Raw genomic sequence first — 26,852 nt, forward strand, 5'->3', positions numbered from 1 at the left:
GGTGTTATAATATCTGGTCTATTTCCAAACATTGAGGTGTCTGGCTTTTGAGCCAAAGGCAGAGAGAGCAGTTGCTTACATCTGAAAATTGCACTGTCATGCCATAAAATGCTTTCTTGTTCTTTGAAAGATCTTGAATGCAGCTGATGTGGTATTTGCAGAATATTTATGATTTAGAAAATATTAAATGCACACATTTTGTGGTACCATTTGGAATATACACATTAGCTGCCTCCTAAAGGCCCTAGAGCCTAAACATGATAATGTCAAAAAACCGTGAAAGGGGGGCGCCTGGGTGGCACAGCGGTTAAGCGTCTGCCTTCGGCTCAGGGCGTGATCCTGGCGTTATGGGATCGAGTCCCACATCAGGCTCCTCCGCTATGAGCCTTCTTCTTCCTCTCCCACTCCCCCTGCTTGTGTTCCCTCTCTCGCTGGCTGTCTCTATCTCTGTCGAATAAATAAATAAAATCTTAAAAAAAAAAAAAAACCATGAAAGGGCAGATGCATAAACATCTACACAAATACAAATATAAACTAATTTAGCACAGCTTGATTTCTGTATTGTTTTTCAAATAAATACATCTTTATTGTCAGAAAATATACAAAGAATACAGAATATAATTTAAATCCTCTGTAGCACTTTTATCATAGGTATATCCCTTTATAGTGTTTGTGTTTTCTTTTTCTGTATATATATGTGTATATTCATAAAAACAAAAACAAAGCACTTTTTTTTTTTTTAAGATTTTACTTATTTGACAGAGCACAAGCAGGCAGAGCAAGGGTAGGCAGAGGGAGAAGAAGCAGACTTCCTGCTGAGCAGGGAGCGAGGTAGGGCTTGATCCCAGGACCCCATGATCATGACCTGAGCCCAAGGCAGACGCTTAACCGACTGAGCCACCCAGGTGCCCCCAAAATAAAGCACTTTAAAAAGCATGAGTGGTTTCATACTAGATGTGCTTTTTTCAAGCTTATTTTTTAATAGTAATATTATTTGAGTGCATAAGGGTGTGCCATGTACATTTAAGCATGTTGTGTGTTTTAATTCATTCAAGCATTATGACTCATGGAGGTGTTGTGCTTTTTATTACTCCCAATATACAGTGGGAAAATTGAGGCACAGTCAAGTTCAGTTACTTGCCCAAGGTCAAATAGCTAGTAAATAGTAGAGTTAGAAAATTTCAATGTATTTTTATACTACTATTTACTGTCTTTCAATACATGAATCTTTCTCTTCCCATATAATTATTATAGAAGTATATTATTGGTTTGATAAATAAATGACTTAAATGTATTATTTCACACTCTCTTCCCCCTCCAAAGAAAGAACTGTAACAATATCTTATATAAAGAAAATAGATATATGTTCACGGGAAATACCTATACATCATGGAAAATGATATCAAGTATTTGAAATAATGCTCTCGTTTTTATATTTTACAGATAAGCCACATAATCCTATGGTAAATGCTGGAGCAATTGTCGTGACTTCATTAATAAAGGTAAAATGTTGACAATTCCTTTTAACCTAGTAAGTTTTTAAAAATAACTAAGGCATAAAGATGAATCTTGGATTATTTACGTAGAATTATGAAAAGCTTTGGTGTTAAAAAAATTAATCTTCTGGTATAAAGCTAAAATTCTTATTTATTTAAAAATAAATAATGTAATTTCAAGGACGAATTTAAAAACAGATGACTCATTGTAAGAGTTACTCAGTTACTCTTGACCTGAAGATCTGGCAAAAATTCAAAAAGAAGTCTCTGCTGAACAATAGGCACAGAGGTTTTTCTTCCTAAAGTTTTGATATTTTTTTCTTCCCTTTCCTTTTGGCTCTTCAAAAATGAACAGATGTAAACACTGTTAAAAGCATTTTACTGTTAACTGTTTGTCATCAGCATATGTAGGAACAAATGTTCTGGTACTTTGTGTTAAGACAAAGTACGTTTAACCCTTGAATATTCTCAAGTCCCTTCTACTCTCAGGAGCTACATTCACGATTTTCATTTGAACTTCTTTCATTTGTTTTGCTTACTATCATAGCTAAAATAAGTAAGACTTATTCCAATTATTAAGTTATATTATTTTTCTTATGCTTTGTTTTACATTGTATGTTTTGATTGTTTTAGTGTCTGGTTTGCCTTAATAATTGGAAGCTCTAATGTTGTTTGGAATAAGTATTTGAAAATGATTTGAGTGTGTGATACTGTTTAGATTTTTAATTTCTAATTATAAATTTCATTTATAGTCAAATAAATTTTATTTATGTTTGGAACATTTATATACTTTCTTCAGTAAATCTGTGCTTATCTTTTCCAAGCATAAAAAACATAGCTACATGGCTTTGTAGATGCATTAGTGAGGATGGGATACCCTGGTTACACAAAGAATGTTTGGATATAAATTATGCCTTTGGCCCAATTAATAAAAATTTACCTAATTTGTATACTAGAAATCCTTTTTCATGAATTTTTCATGTTCATGAGAAAAGCCTTTAAAATAGAAGACTATTATCATAAGAATTATATATGTTTAGTTGTTATTTTAGGGCATATACTTTGTAAGCATTGGCCCACTTAATCCTTGTAACTCTAGTGAGGTAGGTATTATAGCCAAGTGTTATTCTTTAATGTAACTAATTTTAATAGACAATGGAAGTTTTTATTTTGCCCATTAAAACATCTAGCTATTCATGACTGTTTTACCTAAGATAAAAGTTGTCAGGTTGAGGTGAAAGAATATTGGTTTATTGTAGAAAATTACAATACAAATCCGTGTTAGGCACAGTTCTCCATTCAAGTAGCTTGCTTACCTTGTAGTGTGAGGTGGACACAGTATAAATGGGTGGACACAGTATAAATGGGTCCTTACAGTGAAATTCAGTAAGCACTGCGATGAGAGAAAAATCTCATTAATAATTGTTTAGATTTGAACAAGTACCAAATTAGAGGTAAGGAAAGTTAAAATAATACAACCTATGTATTAGTGCTTGATGAGAAAACCACTAGAATGGTTCCAAACCTTTTTTGGGTCTTCCCAGAAAAATGTTCACATACAATGATTTTATATAAACTTTAAGGAGTTTACAGACACCCTTTGAAGCTGATCTGTGAATCCAAGTTGAAGAACTCTTATATTGAAGAAAGAGTAACATAGCACACCAATAGTATTTTCAGGAAAGGGCATATGTAAATGATTAGAAGACGCCTTCCTTAACTGCATGCAATTAAACATCTTTTGTTTAATGATTCATGGGTTTCATATACTATGCTGAAATGCTGCATGTGAGAAATGCATGTCTGGTCATATCACACCATCACTTCATCAGTTTCACTTCTCATGTTCAGTCATGAGCCATAAAAGTCACATTGAGCCCCATTAGTATGAAACAGTGAAAAAAACACATATACACAACATAAGTGTGGTTCAGTGTCCAACAGTGCAAGAACTTAACCGAGTCATCTTGTATTTATAAATTTGATCAGTGATTTTAAATATATAAACATTTTAAATTTACTGGCAAAGTTGAAAATGAGGCTTTGGGGTACAGTTCATATTTAAGGTCACTTTCTTGCAATTTTTGTTTTGTTTTTAGAAGTGTTTCACAAGTTTCTTTTTCTTTAATGAAGTTCATCTAAGTCTCGGAGGGGTAAGCGTCATCTCCCTCTGTAAAACTACTGCCCCAGAATGTAATACTTCCTTTAGACTGTTGTGTTTTTTTTTTAAAGAATTCAGAACTCCTCTAAAAATCTGTATGTGATCTGTGAAGATTTTATGATCACATATTTATGAATTGGTAATTGAAATTGAGGTAGCAAAACCATAGCTGGAAGGGTCTTCAAGTCCAGCCTTCTTACATTATATAGATGCAGCGAGGAAACTGAGACTAGATAGGGACTGACAGCAGTAGAGTCGGGCTTGAGCTATCTGATTTGTTTGCTCTTCATTAGAATTCACTCTGCCATATAAAATGTAGGTGTTTGCTGTTTCTCTTGATGACATCTTTGTCCTTACCTAGCATGGTTATATTGTCCCAAATGCAGAAATTTTATTTTCTTAATTTTAACTTGTACAAAAGATAACAATTTATTGGCTTTAAAGTCACATCTAATTTTTAGTGGGTGTGATGTGATCATTCTTTGGACGTTAGTCAGTACCTGCTATCTGTAAGGAACTAACCCTTTTCTCAAGGAGCTTGCATTTGAGTACCCAAAGCGTGGATATTTTACCATGGCTACTAGATATGAATTTTGTTTTTTAGCTCTTTTAGTTGATAACCTTAAAGCTATTTTTTCTTTCAAACTTCAGCTTTATTTGGTGCTATTAAAACATTCTCCTCATGTTAGTCTTCTCCCACCCTGCCCCCAAAATTAAGTAGAGTCTTTAGTAAGACTCTTTATTTCTTAATTTTGTAGTATTGATATTTTTTCCTTGTAGGATTGGAGATGGTCCTCAGGAAATGGGGGAAGAGGCAGAGCAAATGTTCAAAAGGATTAGCAGATTGTGGAAAAAAGGAGGATTTGGACAGAAGGAACCTGTTGCATAAATTCTTAACTACTAAACTTATAGGAAAACTCCAATATTTAAAATTTTAAACAAAGCTTATATAGGTAAATACCTTCAAAAAAAACCAAATGTCATTTTGTACTTAAAGTGCACACAATTTAAAAAACTATAAAATTAATATCCTTTCTTTTTCATTGTGGTAAATACTAAGTTTAAAGGAATACTTTTTGATGCAGTTTGTTTTATCTGATGATGATAATATGATTGCTTGATTTAAAAGGAAGAGTAAAAATAAATTTGAAAGGAGCACTGTTAACTCTGGGATAGCGGTATATGTATGTAATATTTTTCTTTGCAGTGGTAAAAACTTCACCTAGTTTTAGTTTAAAAGTTAAGATCTTTGGATAATTTGAGGGTTAGGGTGGGAAAATGAGGACTACATATTTCAAGATAATTGCCATACTTTTGCTTTTTTATTTTAAAGGTAAAGAGTAAGTTACATTGTCTTCTGTGTTTATGTCTCTCTTTATTGTAGTGGTATTTTCCAGTTTTTGTCATTTGAAGAAGCCCGATTTTTTTTTTTAATCAGAAGTATTTTTAAATTTAAAAGATCAGATTTTTTTTCTTTTTAAAAGACAAGTCAGTCATACTCCATGAAAATAAGATGAAACTAGTATGTATGTAGTGCCCAGTTTGGTTATGTTAGCAGCAACCTGTTGGATGTGCCTGTGAGCCACAATTTTAAGGTGGTTTGTGGCTCTGGGGAGCACTGAATGATGCTTTGGATTTGGGATTTTTATTGTATTATTGTTTTATTCACTCCATGTTTATATCAGTTGAATTGTTGGAGGTTTTTTAATGAAAGGCGGATAATTTATTGCCAACAGAACTTTTCTCTTTGTGTTTAGGGCTAATCTAAATAATACTAGGTTTAGAACATTATTTTTTACCTGTAATATCTATTTTAAGTCCTCCAAGTATTATTTAGCTTTAAAGCATTTTCTGTGGCAAGGTTAAACTAAGAGTATTTTATAAAATCATTTTCAGTTACTTCTTTTTGCCTTTTTTATGCCTCTTTCCTCAGTGATCTCTAATTTTCAATTGGCTTTACACCTCCATACTTTATGAATGGAATCAAGTGATTTACTTATAAAATAACTGATTAATGCATGGACTTTAAATGAATCATTTTTATATTAAATTTATTAGCTTATGTCCCTGTTAACAGTAATATTTTCACCTGTGTTTTAATGTATAATACATAATTGAGTTCAAGAGTATGTTGTAAAAACAGGCAATAAAACACTCCAACATAGTTATATTAATTCTTTTAATAGTCAGTGTTTAAAACTCTGTACCTGTTTATCACATTTTCATTCATAAAGTTTTCTTCAATTAAATGGAAATTTTTTAACTTAGTGTAGGTATGTTTACAGAGAAGTTAATTTGTATACTTATCTAGTCTCTAGATCTGATTAATACCCTTTTCAAACAAAACATGGTTTGCTTTTTAAAAGTAATTTAATCTCCGGCATCCTGTAAGTCTTCTTTAACATACGAAAATCCCTCTAGAAACTTCCTTTATCTCCACTCCCCCACAACTTAAATGTATACAACAATCACAGTGCAGCTCATTCTGCCCATGGGTCCTGTCCCCTTCCTTTACACTTTTTCACACACGCTCCCCCCCCCCCCAAAAAACTATAAAATTAAGTTTGGTGAATGGATTTGGCAAATATTTTTTCCAATTTATTTTTTTAAGTTTTCCTACTGTACTTACTATGTATCACTGTAACTTTTTCTAAAATTAAAATAACATACCTAATAATGTTTGTACAGTGACTTAAAACTGGGATAAACATATCCCTGGTTATGGGAAATTTTTTTCCAAGAGATAAAGGGACATTAATAGTTTTAAGACTATCAGTTTCCAAATCTCAGTTTTTCTTAAAATTAGTCTGCCTTTGGTCCAGATTTCTCCCCATTTTTCATAAGAAGGCACACTTCTCATGTTTCCCAAATTTTATATGGTGCACTGCTTCAGGTTGTAAAAACCAGTTGGGCACCAACAAAAGAGAATATTTTGAAATATTAGAATCAGTGGTATTGAGGATATGAATCATTGTAAAGAGTGGGAACAGCCCTCTCTCTACTAGGTTGTTTCTAGGTCTTTGGTTTCAACAAAATGGACAGAGGATCTAATCAAGTTGTTAGTAAGAAGAGCATTAAGTATAATTTTTAAGGATGGATTACTGTGTGACTTGTATACGTAAAGAACTGAGTGGTATTGTTATAACAAAACCTTTTCTATTTCTATCTGCTTCTGTTGTCAGCAAGATTTCTCAACTCATACATGTGTAAAAATTTTAAATAGGAAGAGATTTAATTTCCTTATTCTAGCAGTAGAAAATATCCACCTATACATGAACTAATTAAAAATCAATTACTACTTCAAAGAGAAAAGACTATTCTAAAGTAACAGTTGTAAATTATTATTAACAAACATTTTTTTTCTTTAACTTTTTATGAAAAATTTCAAACATATACAAAATAAACGTGATAGTGTAACTATCCCCCATGTACCCATTCCTGGCTTCTGATTTTCATAACATCTCTTCACCCCTCTGCACCCTACTATTAGATAATGATGATGGACTTTTTTTTTACAGTTTACATTTTTGCTTTTGGGGGATTTACTCTAGTTTATTTTGTATGTGTATGTGTGCTTTTTTGCTCACATCTTTGCAAATAAACTTTATACAGTTATTTTTTTAGAAATTAAAATAACATTTTGTATTGATTATTAGAGCCCATATATCCCTGGGGTACACGGATTCTTCCCAAGAGATACAGGGGCAAATATATTTTATTGACTTAAGTTAAATATTATTTTCAGGGTAGAAAGTAAGAACAAACATTAATCAAGTGCTTTTACATTTAAATGGGGAAGTTTTGGGGAGAGACTTTCTTGGGTCAACAAAAATTAGTGAGATACTTTATTTTGCTTGTTTATATAATCTGCCTAGGACATTTCAAGTAGCTTATCCAAAATGTTATGTAATGATTGACATTGGTAAATATCAGTTGTTTTTTAAAAGCAGCATAGAAGCAAAACTCAATTGTGCTTTAATTTAGTAACCTGCAGAGTAGACCAAGCATGTGACCATAGTCTAGAGTTGAAAGGTTTTTTTTTTTCTTTTTATTAAACATGACAGCTAAATAAAGAAAATTTGTATTTGTCCTGTAGGGCAACAGTTTAGGTTAGAGAATGAAAGTTCAGTATAACTTGTCTATTTTACATTGATTAATTGTATAATGGTAATTATCCATGTAACATCCCAATGCAAATGCTGACATCCTTTTCCAAAAGAGTTGTTTTTTTTTTTTTTGTGCTTTTTCAAAGATTAAAAAGGTTTTTGTGGTTTAAATGTTGTTACATATTTTACAGCATTAGGATCTATGGAATATTTTGACAACTGCAACAGTTCAATGAAGTTGGTAATTTCTTCTTTTAATTATTTTTCATTGAACAGCTTTGGAGTTACATTTCTACTTTTTGAATTCTGGTGTATTATAAGGAAAGAAAACTTAAAATATGTCAAAAGGCACTTTAGAAAAAATACATAGATAGTGATTACAATATGGCTGTAGCTAAATTATCCTTATCTTGTTTAAGCTTTGTTAATGCCTAATTTTGATGAAATAGTGTGTCTTTTTCAGCTACTGATTGTATATGTGATTGACATCCTTTCTTAAATAAGTTGATTTGTAAGGTTTCACAGATTATCAGCCACATCCTAGTCCACTTGTAAAGTGGAGAATGAACCTGGCTTTATTCAGTTAAATAATTCTCTGGTACAGGTTTCCCCCCTCATAATAAAATTTTAAAGTGTAATGTTTTGGAAGTTTTGAGGGTAAAGTTAAGAAATTTGTTCTTAAATTTTTAGTTGTCAAATTATTTTAAACCTGTTTTAAAAATTAGAGATGTATTGTTTCTGTTGGGTGCACATCACCAATTAATACGTTTGATTTCAGATCTACATCTTACTGATTTGTAAACTTCGCCGAGGTAAAATGAAACCATTTGGCTACTTGAACTGATCTACGTTACATAGGTTTTTCCTATTGACATTTGCAGTAGCTAACATATCAGAAATAGAAGTGATGAAACAATACATCTTCCATGCTCTGAATTGGCATAATGCTAAATTCAAATGTAGCTAATTTTTTAGAGACTATGGAATATATATTTTTTTAGTTCAAGTATTGTTAAAACAAGTGAGATGTTAAAGGTAGAGCTTTCTTTACACTAGCAAAATGTATTCAGAATGTTTGCATATACTAGAATTATAAAAGATTAGTTAGTTTTGCAACATAACTCATTTTTCTAACTCTAATACTGGTTTAAGGTTATTTTAAAAATATAAGTAGATTGTTCTTAATTGGTAACCATAATTTATAAATACTCAATTCTTTTCTAAGGGTGAAACTTTATTTTAAGTTTTTTTTAAAATATGAAATTAAATAACATGTTCTAGAATATTATGTGTTGTCACGAAAGATAAGGGGACTTGGGGTAACTAAAATTCTGTAACTTTGGGTTGGGTAAAGATATACTTAAAATAAAGCATTCCCTTTGTAATTCAGATCCATTTTCAACATATTGGTGTTAATAAAAGAACATGTAAAAAGTTTATGTAAATATTAAATTATTTTAGAGTATTTCCTAGTCTTAAAAGTACTAATGCACAGTATATTAATTATAATGATAGCAGTTTGAAATTTTGATATTATATTCACTTAAAACTTAACTGTGGGGTGATGTCTGTATTAACATATTTATGTCTCATTTCTTTGCAGCAAGGAGTGAATAATGCTGAAAAATTTGACTATGTAAGTGTAATATGGAATTCAGTTTTCATGCTGTATTTGTTATATATTTGTTTTTTGACTAATGCTTTCTAATTTTGGTTTATAGGTGATGCAGTTTTTGAATAAGATGGCTGGCAATGAATATGTTGGATTCAGTAATGCAACGTGAGTCTGATTTATGACTTAAGTTTTTTATAATAGGCCAGGCCTCTTTAAATTAACAAAAATAACTAGATTATAGAAGTCTATTTTAAATACCGTCTTGTCCCTGCTCCCTTCCTCCCTCTCCCCCCCCTTTATTATAATACGCAGTGTACTTAGAATTAATCTGTTTTCTCTTGTTGGTGCTAGGGCTTATTTCAGTGAATAAATACATGCTTTGAACAGTTTTAATAAACTTCTTGTGGGTAATTACAGAGTTAGAAGGGAACCCAACTTTTCTTTAAATTACTGATAGGGACGCCCGGGTGGCCAGTCGCTAAGCATCTGCCTTTAGCTCAGGTCATGATCCCAAGGTCCTAGGATTGGGTCCCGCATCAGGCTCCTTGCTCAGTAGGGAGACTGCTTCTCCCTCTGCTTGCCACTCCCCCTGCTTGTGTGCTCCCCTCCCCCCCGACAAACAAATAAATTTTTTTTTAAATTACTGATTTCTTTTTATTCAGTTACTCAGTTTTCTCTTTGCCTGTAATACATGTTTTACCTCTCTCTCTCTCTTTTTTTTTTTTTTTTTTTTTTTTTTTAGATTTTATTTATTTGTTATTTTGAGAGAGCTAGAGAGCGTGTGTGAGCTGGGGTGGGGGGCGGGGAGCAGAGGGAGAGGGACAAGCTGACTCTGGGCTGAATGAGGAGCCTGTTGCGTGGCACAATCCCAGGACCCTGCTGGGGTCAGATCATGACCTGAGCAGAAACTAAGAGCCGGACGCTTAACTGCCTGAGACAGCCAGGTGCCCCATCTTACCTCTCTTAATTTTTCTGCCTGGTTAACTTGACTTTCACCCAATTTTTTATTTTGAAATTTGCCAGTCTACAGAAAAGTTGAAAGAATAAACAATGAATATCTGGGTATCTTTCACCTATGTTTTCTGATTAATATTTTGTCTCATTTGCTTTTCCTCAATCTCTTTCTTTAAATGAGGCATTTAAAAACGTGTATCTCTCTATATATGTACAAACATGTAAATATACATGTATATGATTGGATTTTTTTTTTTCTGAACTAATAGAAATAAAGTTATAGATCTCACATTTCACCCTTAAATAACTCAACATGTATATTCTAAGAATAAGGACATTCTCCTATATAACCACAATACCATCAACGTATTTAAGATCATTAACATTAATTTAAAAGTATTAATATGTAAATGTCCCTAATTGTCCCCTAAATGCCTATTACGGCCATTTGCCCCCAGGAATTAATCAAGGTTCATGCAATACATTTATGTCTCTTTTGCTTTATTAAAATAGAAGAGTCCCCCTGCCCCCTACACCCTTGCTTAATAAAATTTTATTAAATGGCTTTCTTTGAGGAGTGCCAATCATTTGTTTTACAAAGCAGGAATTAACTAACTTTCTCTATGAAGGACCAGATAGTAAATATTTCAGACTTGTGGGCCATATAGACTCTGTGGCAACTACTCATTTCTACTATTTTTGTAGGAAAGCAGACATAGACAATATGAGGTGGTGTTCCAAGAAACTTTATTTATAAAAACAGGCAGCAGGCTGCGTCTGGCCCATGGCCTATAGTGGATATTCTCCATTTTGAATAGGTCTGGTTGTTTCCTGTGGTTAGATAAAGCTGAAACAGTTTTGGCATGACTACTAACTAGGTGATACTTTGTACTACATATTTCAGGAGGCAAAAATTTTCAGGTTGTCTGCTGTACCAACTTTATTCATCAGCTAAAGTATCTTTTTCCAGGAAGTTTTTCATGAATCTTATCTCACCTCTCTTCTGTGGTCTCATATTACCATATTTAATTGAGCTTACTCTGTGTCTCTCTGCCCCATCACTGCTATTAGTTCTGATCTCCTTTAGATCTGGATAGAGTATCTTCTAATTCATTTTTGTATTCCTGTTACCTGGCAGATAATAGGCACTTGATAGTGTTTGTTGGACAGAGCTATATGCTAGGCATTGTGATAATTGCTGAGTAGTTAGTACACTATGCTGATTCTTTTTAAAGGTATGGCAAGTTGACAAGTTTATTTTCAAGAGTTTTTCCACATTCAGCATTGCTTTTCTGACCTTAGAAACATTAAAATGTATAGTTAGGGGGGACTGCCACCCCCCAGTCCATGATCGATAATGCAAAGTGTGTCACCCACAGTTCCTCTTTTGTCAGCAGCCTTCTGGACACTTGTAGGTTGATTTCTCAAATGTACTGCAAATTAAATCTGTTAAATTAAAACTCATTCTCTTTCTTCTCAAACTGCTCTTTGCTCCAGGGTTCCCATTAGTTGATATCACTATCCTTTCAGTAGACTGCACTAGAAATCTAGACTTTTGTACCAGACTTCAATCTCTTTCCCGTCAGGTTGGAAAATTTGCTGAACTGCTCTCATGTTTGATCATACCTCTCCTTCCATTCTTATCACCACTACCGAAGTTCAGGCTTTCGGTGGCTCTTTTTACTCTGGTCTCCTAGTAACCTCAGTCATCCTTTCTTTTTCCCCTTTCCCAAATTGATGTCATACTTATCCTTCTAAAATGTAGATCTGGGGGCGCCTGGGTGGCGCAGTCGTTAAGCAGCTGCCTTCGGCTCAGGGCGTGATCCGGGCGTTATGGGATCGAGCCCCACATCAGGCTCCTCTGCTGTGAGCCTTCTTCTTCCACTCCCACTCCCCCTGCTTGTGTTCCCTCACTTGCTGGCTGTCTCTATCTCTGTCAAATAAATAAATAAAATCTTGAAAAAAAAATAAAATGTAGATCTGAAAAGGTAATTTGATTGAAAGCCTTTAAGCTTTCATTTTGTTGGCAGTCAGGAGCCATTTTTAGCATTGATCAGTCTTGTTAATGTGGTCCTAGTCTCCTTTGTTAGTTTGATGTTTCTCCACTCTTCTCCATGAACCCTGTTTTCCAGATACATCAGAATATGTGCCATTCTTCAGTGAAGTTCTAGCTTTTATATTTTTTAACTTTGTGCTACATGGAATTTGCCACTGCCTAGGCTTCCCCCTGAAATCTGTTAATCCAACAAATGCTGAAAGGCCCATTTCATGTGTTCCTCTCTCAGTGAAATTTCCATAATCAAGTTGGAATTGATTATTATATTTTCGGAGGATCCAAAAGATTCTGCAACTTTTTAGTATATTTTTTAATGGTGGAATATTTGATAATTTTAAAATTATCTTTACTCACAAAATATGAAGATTAGAAAGGGCCTAGCTCATTTCAGTCCTTTTACAGCAGAGGAAGTTAAAGCTAAAAGAATTGTCACTTAAATGACTTCCCCAAGACACATAGCTAGCGTATTGACAGAACTGGGACTGGAACCTAGCAGTCTTAACTCTTAGGTCAGTGTTCTTTATACTATACGTTGCTATACAAATTAAACTACAGAACAATCATACTCTGACAGAAAATAAGTAAATAGAGCAATTTTCTTTTCTTCCTAGGTTTCAGTCTGAAAGAGAAAGTGGAGATCGAAATTTTGCAATAGGATATTACCTAAAAGAAAAAAAGGTTTTTGAATTTTTGTTTCTATTTCAAATTATTTTATTTAATAAAATACATTAATATGTATGCTAAGATCTCAGCAATAGCTTTTAAGCAACTACCTATTATTTAAGGTGCAGGAATTTTTGCAAAACACTCTTGAGTTAATGGTATCAAAATGTTAATATTTTTAAATCTGTTTAATATCTGGCAGTATTCAAATATTTGACTAGTTATATTAATGCAAGTTTTGCTTAAGGATTAGCCCATTTTTCCAAAAGTATAATGCCAGACTATTGTTGATTACATTTGATTTTTAAATTTTAAGGGGTGGTCCAGTAATTTAGTTCAAGAATTATGAATCAATTTATCATTGTGAAACTAGTATTTAGAAATCTGTATGTGATGTAGTTTTACTTTATTGTTCTCCATTATTTTATGTTTATACTGTTTATAGGTTATGTGCTATTTTCTCAAGATGAAACATTTGTGTACATTTTAAATGTAATCTTTATGTGTCATTTACTTATGTGCATATATTCTTGTTTTTACCGCCTTTCTGTTTTTTCAGTGTTTTCCAGAAGGCACAGACATGGTTGGTATATTAGATTTCTATTTCCAGGTAATTTACTTTAACTCTATGAATTGTATATATAAATGGGTATGTCACATTATGCAGAATATAAATGTCTGTGAAATCATGGCTCCAGGTTAAGATAAAATACATTTACCATTGACCTTCCAAAAAAAGCCTTCATGAAAGATAATTTCATGTCTTTTTCTCCTAAGATGTCATGCCTCAGAATGTAATATGGAGTTTTTTTCTGTAAAAACATTATATTTAAGAAGTGTCAAAAATTATGTATAACTCCAGAAATTGGCTTGTCCTTATTATAAACTAAGCTGATTTCTTAGCTTTTCAATTTTGTTTGGAGGATTTATTTGTTTCTTTATCAGAGGGTTCATATTCAGCATCTTAAAGAAGCAGCTTCTCAGTTGGTTTAATTCATTTTTGCAGTGTCATATGGTGGGTTTTTTCTAAGTTAAAGTAGCTCTCCACATTCATGAGGGAGGTGGGCCACTCACATAATCTGCTGTGGTTATGGAACTCAGTTTTAAATAGCCTTCCTGGACATTGCTCTTTTCTCGCTGTGTTTTCAGTTCAATTCATTCCTATGGATTTAATACCACTGGTGCCTCTGATGGGCTATGATATCAAGCTACATAGTAACAAATTAATTATTACTGATTTCTAGTTAACCTTACATTTGTCTGTCTTTACTTTTGAAGAAGTGCTTGAATTTCAATATTGCAGTAATCTTCAAGAACATATAGGGGAGGTTGATAATGAAGTAGATTTTGATGGCAGTTTGTCACCTGCCAATGTGAAGAACTGTGAATCGAGAATCCAGAATATCAATATAAAATCAAGGTCTCATCTGGCCACTTTTTAGCCATGTGACCTAATTTCAGTTACTTAGACCTAGTTTCATTATGTGTAGCACATGCTTGCCCTAACTTTCTGCATTACCTTGAGATGATGTGTGTGAAATTCCTTTGAAGCTATAAGGTGTTATATAAAATATAGCATCATATTTACTTTTATCCAGTAGCCCTGTTTTTTTCCCTACCCATATGAATTTCTTCCATACATTAATGCTTCTTTTTCTTTGGTATACGTACTTTACTTTGGCTATTACAGCCTAGATGCTACTAATCTACTGTGAAATGTCTGCACTTCTGGGCAAAAATCAAGAGAAGACAATAGAAACACTTTTTTGGAGAAGGGCTGCATGTAGTTGAATATCCATCAGGGTATCAGGAAAGTTCTCTCAGATTGGGATTTGTCAAATTAGTAGTATATCATCTTATGACAAACAAAATTCTAATTAATACTAAGTATAAATTGGGAAATGACCATTGGAATTTAAATCCTCTTTATTTCAGGAAGACTTTCATGATTAAATATACTATAAGTCTTTGCTGTCTGGGTCAGTATAGTAAGTAGGTCTTGTAGTTTTGAAGAAATAGGGAGGAGATTTTAATATAAATAAAAGTAAAAGTCAGTCAAAAAGTGGCTCCCAGTCAGTTTCCTTATTAATGCACTGTACCTGATTAGTTTTCCTTCTTGCTGTTCCAAACCCTTTTGTGCCTCTTGTAGAATCTTGAAGTATGAGTAAGGAAGGCTTGCAAGTTGAGAACCTAGTCTTTTCCTCCTGCTCCCCCTTCTCATCCTCTTTCTCCTCTACTTCCTCCCCTACCCCCCATAGTTTTGGTTGCTGTTAAGGAAAAATAAAATGGAGCATATTTATTGTTTCAGTTTTATGGGTAAATTTGGGTTTGCTGTGATAAACTATTTCCATTATTTTGATTATATTTAAATGCAAAAATTTCAAATTATACTGTACCTGGACTTTGCCTTTTTTATTGATCATAGTTTATCCAGCACCCATAATCAATACCAAATAAATATTTGAATATTAATAAGTGGTTTAAAAGGTAGCATTTTGATTTAGGCACACAGCATATCCAGGCTAGAGCAGTCTTAGAGTTTTCTTCCCTTAATGTTTTGCATGTTACAACATAGGGATGCTAAACTTTGCTATAGTGAAATATTAGGCATTTTAGCATTTTTTTCCCTAAATTGGCAATTTCTCATGTAGATGCTGTCTGTCATACTACTGATGTATGTTGCTTTACCTTAAAAATAATATCATGGCTCCTTTTTCTTTTGATTTAAAAATAATTGTTAGTGTATCCTACAGAAAGTATTAATATTTAAACAACTTTGTATATCACTTGGGTCAGTTATAAATCTTAGTGCTTAGGGGCTGGCTTTTCCTATCCTAGTTTTGCCATTAGAAGACTAGATAACTGGGCAAATCAGGATAAGCCTTAAAGGGGCTTGAACGTTGTTCAAATTAAAATCTTTGGAATGTTATCAAGTTATATTAAAATAATCCCCTTGGAAGAAAGATTTCAGATCTGCATGAAATACCAGATAAAACAGATTTCCTTAGACGTCAACTGCAGTACAAAAAATAATGTGAACCTAAATTTTCAGAGTTTTTCTTCCTTTCAGCTATGCTCCATTGAAGTAACTTGTGAATCAGCCAGTGTAATGGCTGCAACACTGGCTAATGGTGGTTTCTGTCCAATTACTGGTGAGAGAGTACTGAGCCCTGAAGCAGTTCGAAATACACTGAGTTTGATGCATTCCTGTGGCATGTATGATTTCTCAGGGCAGTTTGCTTTCCATGTAAGTAATTGTTTAATCTTAATTTTCTATTGCACAAAACTAGCCTGGACTAGTTCTTTTAAAAATACAGTTTGAACTTTGGTTCTAAAGCTGCGCATTTTGAGAGAGAGACTTGTTTTCAAGGTTAATTTGTTACAGACTTGGCAAGGAATAGACTTAAGCAGTCTACCAGATATTCTTAAGAACTTGAAGTTTAATTTATAGAACCTCATCACTTCTACTTATAAGGCATTCCAATGTACAAGGTTAGTATAGACTTTCTCTGCTTTTTCTTGTTAATATTTAGCATTATGGTGATTACATACCTCAAGAATTCCTTAAGTTCAGAATGAGCGCATAATTGTGATGTTTAGCATCTTTGGTTATTGTCATAGATATTTTAAAGCACTTAAAGTATATTTAACAAAAATATACTGCTTTAAGCTCTGTTGTGCACTTGTGAACATTTGTGTCCACTTGTGAAATGTATAGACTTTGTAACTCATTCTGCTTATCTGAAGACATAATGCCCAAAAAAGTTTTTATTGAAAATTTTAAAACGGAAAAATAGAGAAATGCATTTAATGTTACCCACTACTCAGCTTCAGTAATTATCAGTACATGACCAATATTGTTTATCCTTATTCCCCACCCTTGCTGTAGTTTAATATATAATTCTAAATGATAAGGACATTTTTAAAAACCCATAGCAGCATATTACATTTAAAAAGATAAAAACATCTTGATCTTTAATAGCATCAAAATATTTAGTGTTCAGATGATCTGGATTGTCTTATAAATTATTATTTTCTAGTTTGACTTGGGATGCAAATAAGGGTCATATGCTGTGATTGGTTTTATCTCCCTTTATTATTTTTGATACATTTTTTTAAAGATTTCATTTATTTATTTGACAGACAGAGACAGCGTGAGAGGGAACACAAGCAGGGGGAGTGGGAGAGGGAGAAGCAGGCTTCCCACTGAGCAGAGAGCCCGACCCCGGGACCCTGGGATCATGACCTGAGCCGAAGGCAGACACTTAACAATTGAGCCACCCAGGCGCCCCTATTATTATTTCTAAAATCTCTGTTCTCCCCCTTGACCTCTCTTTTTTCTTGTTATTTTTAGTTGAAAAAACTGGGTCATTTATCCTGTATAGTTTCTCACAGTCTAGATTTTGCTTATTGCATCCATACCATTGTCCCTTGTATCTTGTATTCCTGGTAAATTGGTATATCCCATTCAGCTGATTTTTTTTTTTCTTAGATTTTGTTCAAGATTACTTCTAGCAATAGGTATTCAATATTGGAATATTAGTAAGCCGTTAGTGAATACTGCCCTGATGATACTAATATTGTCTTTTATCACAGTTATTGTCAAGTGTTGCATAATGCAAACTTAAAAGTTTTGAAGAGAATTAATTTGAATTACCATCTTATCTCTATTCCTCAGACAATTCTGACAGTATACCACAGAGACTCTTTTAAGAAGATATAATTTCTCATTGTTCTCTAGTCATAGAATATTTTTTTCAAAGTAACTTTTTATACTTCAATACATGTTTATTATAGAATTAAAAAATGTAGACCAAAAGACTAAAATAAAAACATGGATAGCCCCACAATTTAGATGTAATCTACTTTAATCCTTAGAGTGTATCTTTTCAAATTTTTCTATATTCAAGTACGTCTCAACTGTTTAATAGTGTTTTCTCATTTATTGTATTATAAACATATTGGAAAACACTTTTCTACACCAATTGTAATGTTAGAATTCTGTGTGTATGTAAACTATAATTTTTAAACCAATTCCCTTATTGTTGGACATAACTTTTCTTTTTTTAAAATGTTAACATGTATATCCTTTTTTTTCAAATTATTTTCAGGTTGGTCTTCCTGCAAAATCTGGAGTTGCTGGGGGCATTCTTTTAGTTGTCCCCAATGTCATGGGCATGATGTGCTGGTCTCCTCCTCTGGACAAGATGGGCAACAGTGTTAAGGGAATTCATTTCTGTCACGTAAGCATATTTTCTTAATGAAAATAATGGTCATATAAGTGGAACCATCCAATGATTCAGTTATTTTAGTTTTAATTCCACTATAGTTAACATACAATGATATATTAGTTTCAGGTGTACAATATAGTGATCAACAGTTCTATACATTTCCTAGTGTTCGTCGTGATAAGTGTACTCTTGATCTCCTTCACCTATTTCACTCATTCCCCCACCCACCTCGCTGGTAACCAGCAGTTCTCTATAGTTTAGTCTGTTTTTGGTTTATCTCTTTCCCTTTATTTGTTTTGTCTCTTAAATTCTACATACAAATGAAATCATATGGTATTTTTCTTTCTCTGACTGGCTTACTTCACTTAGCATTATATTCTCTAGATCCATCCATGTTGTAGCAAATGGCAAGATTTCATTCTTCTTTAGGGCTGAATAATATTCCATTGTGTATATATATACACCACTTCTTCTTTATCCATTTATCTATTGATGGACACGTGGGCTGTTTCCATATAGTTTGGCTATTGTAAATAATGCTCCAATAAATATTGGGGTGTATATATCCTTCAAATTAGTGTTTTCGTATTCTTCGGGTAAATGCTGAATAGTATGATTACTGGATATAGGGTAGTTCTTTTTTAACATTTTTTTTTAGACATTTTAAGGAACCTTCATTCTGTAGTTTGCATTCCCATCAACAGCGCACAAAGATTCCTTTTTCTCCGCATCCTCATCAACACTTGTTTCTTGAGTTTCTGATTTTAGCCATTCTGGCAAGTGTGAAGTGATATCTCATTGTGGTTTTGATTTGCATTACCCTGATGATGAGCAACGTTGAACATCTTTTCATGTGTCTGTTGACCATCTGCACGTCTTTGGAGAAATGTCTGTTCATGTCTTCTGCCCATTTATTAATTAGATAATTTGTTTTTTGGGTGTTGAGTTTTATCAGTTCCTTATATATTTTGGATACTAACCCTTTATCAGATGTGTCATTTACTATCTTCTCCTATTCAATAGTTGTTTTTTAGTTTGGTTGATTGTTTCCTTTGCTGTGCAAAAGCTCTTTATTTTTATATAGTTCCAATACTTGATTGTTGCTTTTGTCTTCCTTGCCTCAGGAGACCTATCTAGAAAGATGTTGGCGATAGCTAACGTCAGAGAAATTATTGCCTGTGATCTCTTCTGGGATTTTTATTGTTTCAGGTCTCACATTTAGTTCCTTAATCCATTTTGAGTTGATTTTTGTGTATGGTGTAAGAAAATGGTCTGCTTTCATTATGTTGCATGTAGCTGTCTAGTTTTCCCAACACCACTTATTGAAGAGTCTGTCTTTAAAGCATTGCATATTCTTTCCTACTTTGTCAAAGATTAATTGACCATAGAATTATGGGTTTATTTCCAGATTTTCTGTTCTGTTCCATTGATCTATGTGTCTGTTTTTGTGCCTGTACCATACTGTTTTGATTACTACAGCTTTGTAATACAACTTGAAGTCTGGAATTGTGATATCTCCGGTTTTGTTTTTCTTTTTCAAAATCGCTTTGGCTATTTAGAGTCTTTTGTTATTTTAAACAAATTTTAGGATTGTTCTAGTTCTGTGAAAAATGCTTGGTGTTTTGATAGAGATTGCATTAAATCTGTAGATTGCTTTGTGTAGTGTGGACATTTTAACAATACTTGTTCTTCCAATCCATGAGCATAGAATGTCTTTTCCATTGCCTTGTGTCGTCTTCAGTTTCTTTCATCAGTGTTTTATAGTTCAGAGTACAGGTCTTTCACCTCTTTTTAAGTTTATTCCTAGGTATTTTATTATTTTTGGTGCAATTATAAATGGAATTGTTTTCTTACTTTCTGTGGTTTTATTATTAGTGTGTAAAAATGCATTGGATTTCTATATATTGCTTTTGTATCCTGTGATTTCACTGAATTCATCTATCAGTTCCAGTAGTTTTTTGGTGGAGTCTTTAGGGTTTTCTATATAGACTATCATGTCATCTGCAAATAGTGAAAGTTTGACTTCCTCGTTACCAGTTTGGATGCCATTTATTTCTTTTGTTGTCTTTGCTGTGGCTAGAACTTCCAGTTCTATGTTGAATAAAAGTGGTGACAGTGGACATCTTGCTCTTGACCTTAGGGGAAAAGCTCTGAAGTTTTTTTTCCCTATTGAGTATGATGTTAGCTGTGGGTTTTTCATATAAGGCCCTTTATTGTGTTGAGGTATGCCCCCTCTAAACCCGCTTTGTTGAAGGTTTTTATCGTGAATGGGTGTTGTATGATCATGATCATGATATGATCACATTATCATATGATCATGATCATAGAACCATCCAGTGATTCTATTTTGTTTTACTCATTTCAGTAGTTTATTGATTTTTGGTATTCTGCCTGCCTGTCTGCCAGTTACTGGGGTAGCTGTGAAAGTATTCATAGAGGAGCTGTAAACTGCTTCTATCAGATAGCTCCCATATACTCATTCCCACAGAAAATTACATTTGAAGCTGATGTTTTAATTGTCATGGTTTTAAATAGTTTTCTGTTTCCAAAAACTCAGGTAAAGTTACTAAATTTGGAAAGGCTTAAATTTAAAGCCCAACATAAATTAAGGTTATTATAGTTTATTATGTCATTGTTAATCTGCATGTTTGAATATCTTTATCCATAAACTCCCTTGAAAAGTCTCTTTCTTGAGGACATAAGCACTGCAAAATAAAATTGTTACTACTCTTGATTAGTTCAGTATTTTATGTTGTTACCCAAGTTTGCTAATATTTCAGCTTCTGGTTTTATGTACATTTACTACTTCATAGACTCTATATTGAGTACTGTAATTTTTCTGCAAACTTCCTCAATTAAAATTCTGATTTATTTTTCAGTTTTATATTTTACAAAAACTAGAGGATGACATTGGATTGCTTATAGGTTATAGATTATAACCAGAATACTGATTTATATATTTGTGGTGCTTTTGGTTATTTGATAGAATAGTTCTTTCATATGGCCTATTACTGTAGTGGCCATTTTATAGGAAATGAAAGTTAAACAATTTGATAGTTGAGCCCTAGGGTCATGCTGGTAAGCAGTGTTCTCAGATTTTTTATCCATGTCTTCTCATTCTGATTCAGTTCTCTTTTTGATGCATTGTGCTGCTTTATTAACATGCAGTGGTATTTTCTATGAGATAGTAGTTAAGTTGGATAATATTAGTGTGATTTGTTAAAATATGAAAAAACAATGGCCAATGAATAGCCAGTTTCTTATACCTGTTCTGTTTATTTGCAGGATCTTGTTTCTCTCTGTAATTTCCATAACTATGATAATCTGAGACATTTTGCAAAAAAACTTGATCCTCGAAGAGAAGGTGGTGATCAAAGGGTAAGCAAAATTCTTATTTAGATTATTATGTAATGTTTTTCTGCGAGAGAAAAATAAGATTAACCTATTTGAATAGAACTTAGTTTAATTGTTAGTGGCCTCATATATTTGCTAATCACAAATAAGTGTACACAAGTTGTTGACATTTTTACCCTGGACACGGTAGTATATAGATACTGCTGTTTTATTTAAATTTAAACTGGTTAACCTAGCAGCAGAGTTTCCCCACCACCCATTTTCCTGCTATTTTAAGCAATATTTTTAAGAATTGATTCTGCTAAAAAGAAAAAAGAATTGGTTCTGTTACAAGACAACAACATTGGAAAGTGCTTCATGGTATAAAAGAAAGCCTTGTTTTTACTTTAAATATTCGTCAGTTATAGTCTTGAAGTTTATTTTGACGTTGATGGATATATAAATGGGAAAGGGATTAGAGTATTAGTGAAAGACCTTTCAAAGCCTCATAAGTAAGTTTTATTGGCCACTACAGGTGAAATACTTTTCTATAAAAAGTGTTTAATACAGAATTCTTGACACTCTTATTTTAAAGTAATATTTGTTTATCAGTGTGTTTGGCTTCATATTATTGCACATATATACTTCTTTAGAGTTAATATTTAAGAGTCAGGACTTAAATTTCAGGAACAAGATTTTTTGTCTTCATAGTTATTCACTGGAACAAGGACTTGTTTTGAGTTTTAATTAAATTCCTTTATATCCCATCTGGAAAATGTTTATAGTAAATAACTAATTAGACTTGAAGCTAATATGAAACTCTTATAAGTAGAAATTATTTTTATGCATACTAAGAAAATTTTCCTATTGTTAGTTCTGATCAAAGTAACTTCTAATAATTTATGAGAATTATGCGAAGCCAACAGAATAGAAACTTCCATGAGAGTCAACATGAGTAACATGGAACAAAACATCATATGGTGGTGGGTGAAAATGTTAACAGATTTTAATAACATTCATTGAAAAATACCGTTTTATAGCTTGGACCTTTCTTCACTCAAGTGCACTAATAAATTATGTATGTTGCTTGAACAACTAGCATTCCTTTGGACCATTGGACTATGAAAGTCTCCAACAAGAACTTGCTTTAAAAGAGACAGTATGGAAAAAAGTGTCACCTGAGTCAAATGAGGACATCTCTACAACTGTAGTATATAGAATGGAAAGTCTGGGAGAGAAAAGCTAAAGAAATGGGTTCTAGTTTCAGAATGTTCTTCATTTAACCTCTCAAACATCTTTAGCTTTTTTGCATACTATAAATATTTATTTGAGTTTTTTGTGTTTTCAACCTTGGGTGCTGGAGCCATAAAGCTTTTTTTCCTTTTAATCTTTGTATAAAGATAATAGATTAAAAAGTGGATTTGTTGGTCTTTTAAAAAGTATTTATAAATAAGTACAGCAAATTTGCTTTATTTTTAAAAGATGCAAAAAGGAAAAATTCCTTTAAATTTTTTCATGGTATAATTAAAATTTTAACTTAATCCTCATTTTAAAATAGTAACAAATATTTAATTTTTTGGTTCTAAAACCCACACATTGAACTCACAAGTTTCATTACATTTTGTTTTTTCTTTCCCAGTTTTAAAACTTACATGATGTCTGTAGGGGCAGTAGAAAGTTATATCTGTGCTAAATACAAAACTAAAAAGGAAAAATTAATGAATCCCAAATTATTTAACATAGCAGTAGATTATAAAATTAGCTTAAGTTTACATTTTATGCCATTTTTAGTGATAGATTGGCTTTAAATTTTTAAAACTTCATTTTAAATTTTATCAAACACTTTAAAATATAAATCATGTCTTTGCTTTTTTTATTTTGCAATTCCTCTATGTTCTGTCAAAATTGTCATGTACAGGAGTGTCTTATGTTACTAAAACATTCCAGCCAAAGAATTTCAGAAGTAAGATAATGACGTTTCACTGTTAAAAAGCTATAATGGTTACTCAGAAGGAGCAACAGTGAGTGTCTTCAAGTGAAATGTTTACCTGAACAATTTTATTTTCGTATTATCCACGTTACTTTTTCTATGTTATATTTAAGTATGAATGGTGAATTCTTGGTTTTAGCTTTTAATATTTTTATTACCCTAATAATTTCACAAATGCTAATGAATCTTTTATGATAAATTATAATAACATCTCATAAAGTTTGTTTTATTTGAACTCTTTTAGAGTACTTAGGAAATGAATTCAGTCTGATGGTAGTAAGTATGCTACTAAAATGTTAGATCTGAATCTTTTTGTTTGGTTATAAAAATGCAATATTGAGAATCAGAACTTGTTTTTAAGAGAAGGACTATTTGAATAATTTACAATGTTTATTAAAGTCTGTCTTGGCAAAGTGATTGTAAAATTCTCTTGGACCTATTCACACTTCTTCCTTCTTCCAAATACCTCTTTGGTTTTCCCACAGTTTCCCATACCTGCAAGGTGTTTTAGTTTTTGTTTTATTCATTTTTAAACTTGTAGATTTTGGAGAGGCAGTGATGGGGCCTGGGGATTAGAAGGAGAACTTGATAGTCTTTTTTTTTTTTTTTTTTAAGTGTCATGGTATATATGTGGTGGATAACATCCATGAAAGTAAATAATACTGTTGTAAAAAAGATTTCACTGAGTAATTTAGATACTGTGCAAATATAAATACAAAAAACCTGATTATATGATGTCTGGAGCTTGGGAACTGTGGTAATAGAAAAAGAAGTCCTCCCTTCCAAAGGTGTTGGTCAAAAGCTTTTTGGGCTAACTTAAGTATTAAACTTAAATATTTAAATAATTATATGTTAAGTTTTAGAGGATTTTATCAAGGATTTTATGGTTACTTGAATATTTCTGTAATGTACAAATATCCAGTGCATATCTCACCGGATGTTTCTGGTTTGGCCATTTACAGGGGAGTGGTTTTCTTGAAGGCCTCACCTCTGCAACACCTTTAAACAGTATCATTTGTACTATGAGTTCCACCAAAGCCATTTGCAGTTTGGGGAGTGTCTTAATTAATAGATTGGGAAAAAAGCTTTTTTTTTCCCCCTTATGCTATTGTTACATTTTACTATTTCATTTGAAGATTGGTTTTACTTTGTAAAATGCAAATTTAATGTTTCCTATTGTGTCCATATTTATAGGTTTCAAAATTATGTTGTTAATTTATGGCACTTATGTTGGTAAGGAGTAAACGCACACTTACCAGTGTAGTACTGTTATCTATGCTGTGTTTAAAAAATCTTGTTAAGGATGAGCATCCAGAAATTTTTGTAGGACAGTATCCAAATGGAAGAAGGGGGAAGATACTGTGAATAGGTCCCCAAACTTTACTTTAAAAAAAAAAAAAAAAGAAAGAATCTTTGCCAGATTTAAGGACATTCTTTAAATCAATTCCTTCAGTATTTTTAATACCTTTTCAAATAAAGTTCTTGAAAAGTACCCAGTATTGTGGATTTAATGTTTCATGCCATTACTGATTCTTGATATTCAAGCATTTAGAAGTTAGCACATTTGTTTTTCTTTTTTTTTCCATTATTAACATTTCTTTTGAAATGCATATCCTTCCTGAAATACTTTATTTTTAGCATAAATGTTGTGCATTTTATCTTAGTGTTTGGATTAAAACATTTGTGTTATTTAGCTTTCTTTCATTTGCTTTGTATATTTAATAATGTACCTTTTATTTTCCAGTATGCCTACTTTTTGTATTGTACAATAAATTTATTTTAAGCTGATTTTATTGTTTTTTTTTTTTGATGAAAGCAACTCTAGCATTTTAAGTACAAGTAGTTGGAATTTTAACTTAAAAAATTTCCTTTATGAAGATACTATTAAAATGTTTTATATTTTTAATTCTGAGGCTGTTGTGAAGAGATATGAGAACTACTCAAAAGGGCTTTGTTTGATTTTTTTATTTTTAAGCAAAGTGTAGAGTTGGTGGGGTTTTTTGAGGGAGAGGACATTTTCCTATTGGTTGTACTAGAAGTATTTGAATAAAGACTTTTTTCCCAATTTTTTTTTTTGTTGTTTTTCTATTTGACAACTTAAAAAAAAAAAAAAAGTCTACCGTATATACTGTTTCTGCTTTCTGAGGAAGAGTATCTCACTGTGTCGCTGTTGTTTTATCTGTTGTCTAGCATAGGAAAAACATTGCTAAATCAAATGAAGAGTATCCTAATACTACTTTAGAATTGTCATTCACAGTACAATTTGTAATTGAGTGGAATAACTATAATATAGAAATTCATCTTAACTACTTTTTAAGGAATTTAGTTTTCAAAAGGAACTTACTTCTTTCTGTATATTTATACAACATAGTCCAAATTATAATAATGAGGCTCCATGCATTGTTAGTCAAGTACAGTACAGCTGACTCTCAACAGAGGTTTGAACTGCATGGGTCCACTTACATAATTTGATTTATAGTACAATACTGTAATGTATTTTATCTTCCTTATGATTTTCTTAATAACATTTTTTTCCCTAGCCTACTATAACGTACGAAATATGCTTTAATTAACAGTGTATGTTCTTGGTAAAGCTTCTGGTCAGCGTAGGCTATTAGTTGCTAAGTTTTGGGAGAATCAAAAGTTATGTGCAGATTTTCAACTACATAGGGGCCGGTATCCCTAACCCCCACTCCAACATTGTTCAAGGTCAACCGTACTTTAAATATTTCTGTTTGATCAGATCTGTCATTTGTATCCGGAGAAGATGTTCCAAATATATTGTAGAATTTTAAAACTATTTGAAAGGAAAATACCATTGCTTATAAGAATTTGTATTTATCTGTGGGATTTTTTGTTAAAGTAAAATCTAGTAAATTTGGGGACTAGTAGATATGGCGTTCAAGTGTCATGATATATTCACAATGTAATGTTTATGATTGCTTACTTTTAAAGATAAACTTGGAATTTTGTTGTTTTTTAATCCATTTAAAGGAAAAGGAGAGGTGACTTAAAGAGCTTGGTGGTCTTGGTCTGACAATGTAGAGTTTTATGGGCATGTATATATGTGGAAAGAAACACTGATATATACTGATATGTCAGTCTATATCTTGATAACTTATATATAATGTATGCATGTTCTATATGTATGTGTTTGTGAGTGTATCTATCTGTGTCTGTCTGTTTATCTGTCCGTCTGTCCATTCACCCATCCATCCGTCTTCTGAAAATCAGCAGCAATCCTTTC

General features: G+C 32.4%; 1 protein-coding gene across 6 annotated transcripts in view; it reads left to right on the top strand.

Moving 5' to 3' along the window:
- Nucleotides 1-26,852, top strand: part of GLS (glutaminase) — a 79,503-nt gene that overhangs the window by 28,461 nt on the left and 24,190 nt on the right. Inside the window, exons 7-15 of one of the 6 annotated variants that reach the window (XM_045806351.2) lie at nucleotides 1,444-1,502; nucleotides 9,367-9,399; nucleotides 9,485-9,543; nucleotides 13,000-13,066; nucleotides 13,611-13,661; nucleotides 16,122-16,298; nucleotides 18,163-18,294; nucleotides 21,568-21,660; nucleotides 22,715-25,675. In XM_045806351.2, the coding sequence (XP_045662307.1) occupies nucleotides 1,444-1,502; nucleotides 9,367-9,399; nucleotides 9,485-9,543; nucleotides 13,000-13,066; nucleotides 13,611-13,661; nucleotides 16,122-16,298; nucleotides 18,163-18,294; nucleotides 21,568-21,660; nucleotides 22,715-22,861 (818 nt within the window). In that variant the 3' untranslated portion in view covers nucleotides 22,862-25,675. Of the gene's footprint in view, nucleotides 1-1,443; nucleotides 1,503-4,502; nucleotides 4,611-8,541; nucleotides 8,576-9,366; nucleotides 9,400-9,484; nucleotides 9,544-12,999; nucleotides 13,067-13,610; nucleotides 13,662-16,121; nucleotides 16,299-16,340; nucleotides 16,544-18,162; nucleotides 18,295-21,567; nucleotides 21,661-22,655; nucleotides 25,676-26,852 lie in introns of those variants that run through there. The other 5 variants (XM_045806352.2, XM_045806350.2, XM_087862165.1 and 2 more) reach the window with 5 other exon arrangements.

The sequence above is a fragment of the Ursus americanus genome, chromosome 1 (assembly GCF_024610735.1).
Source record: "Ursus americanus isolate L20-20 chromosome 1, mUrsAme1.1.p, whole genome shotgun sequence".
Taxonomy (NCBI): domain Eukaryota; kingdom Metazoa; phylum Chordata; class Mammalia; order Carnivora; family Ursidae; genus Ursus; species Ursus americanus.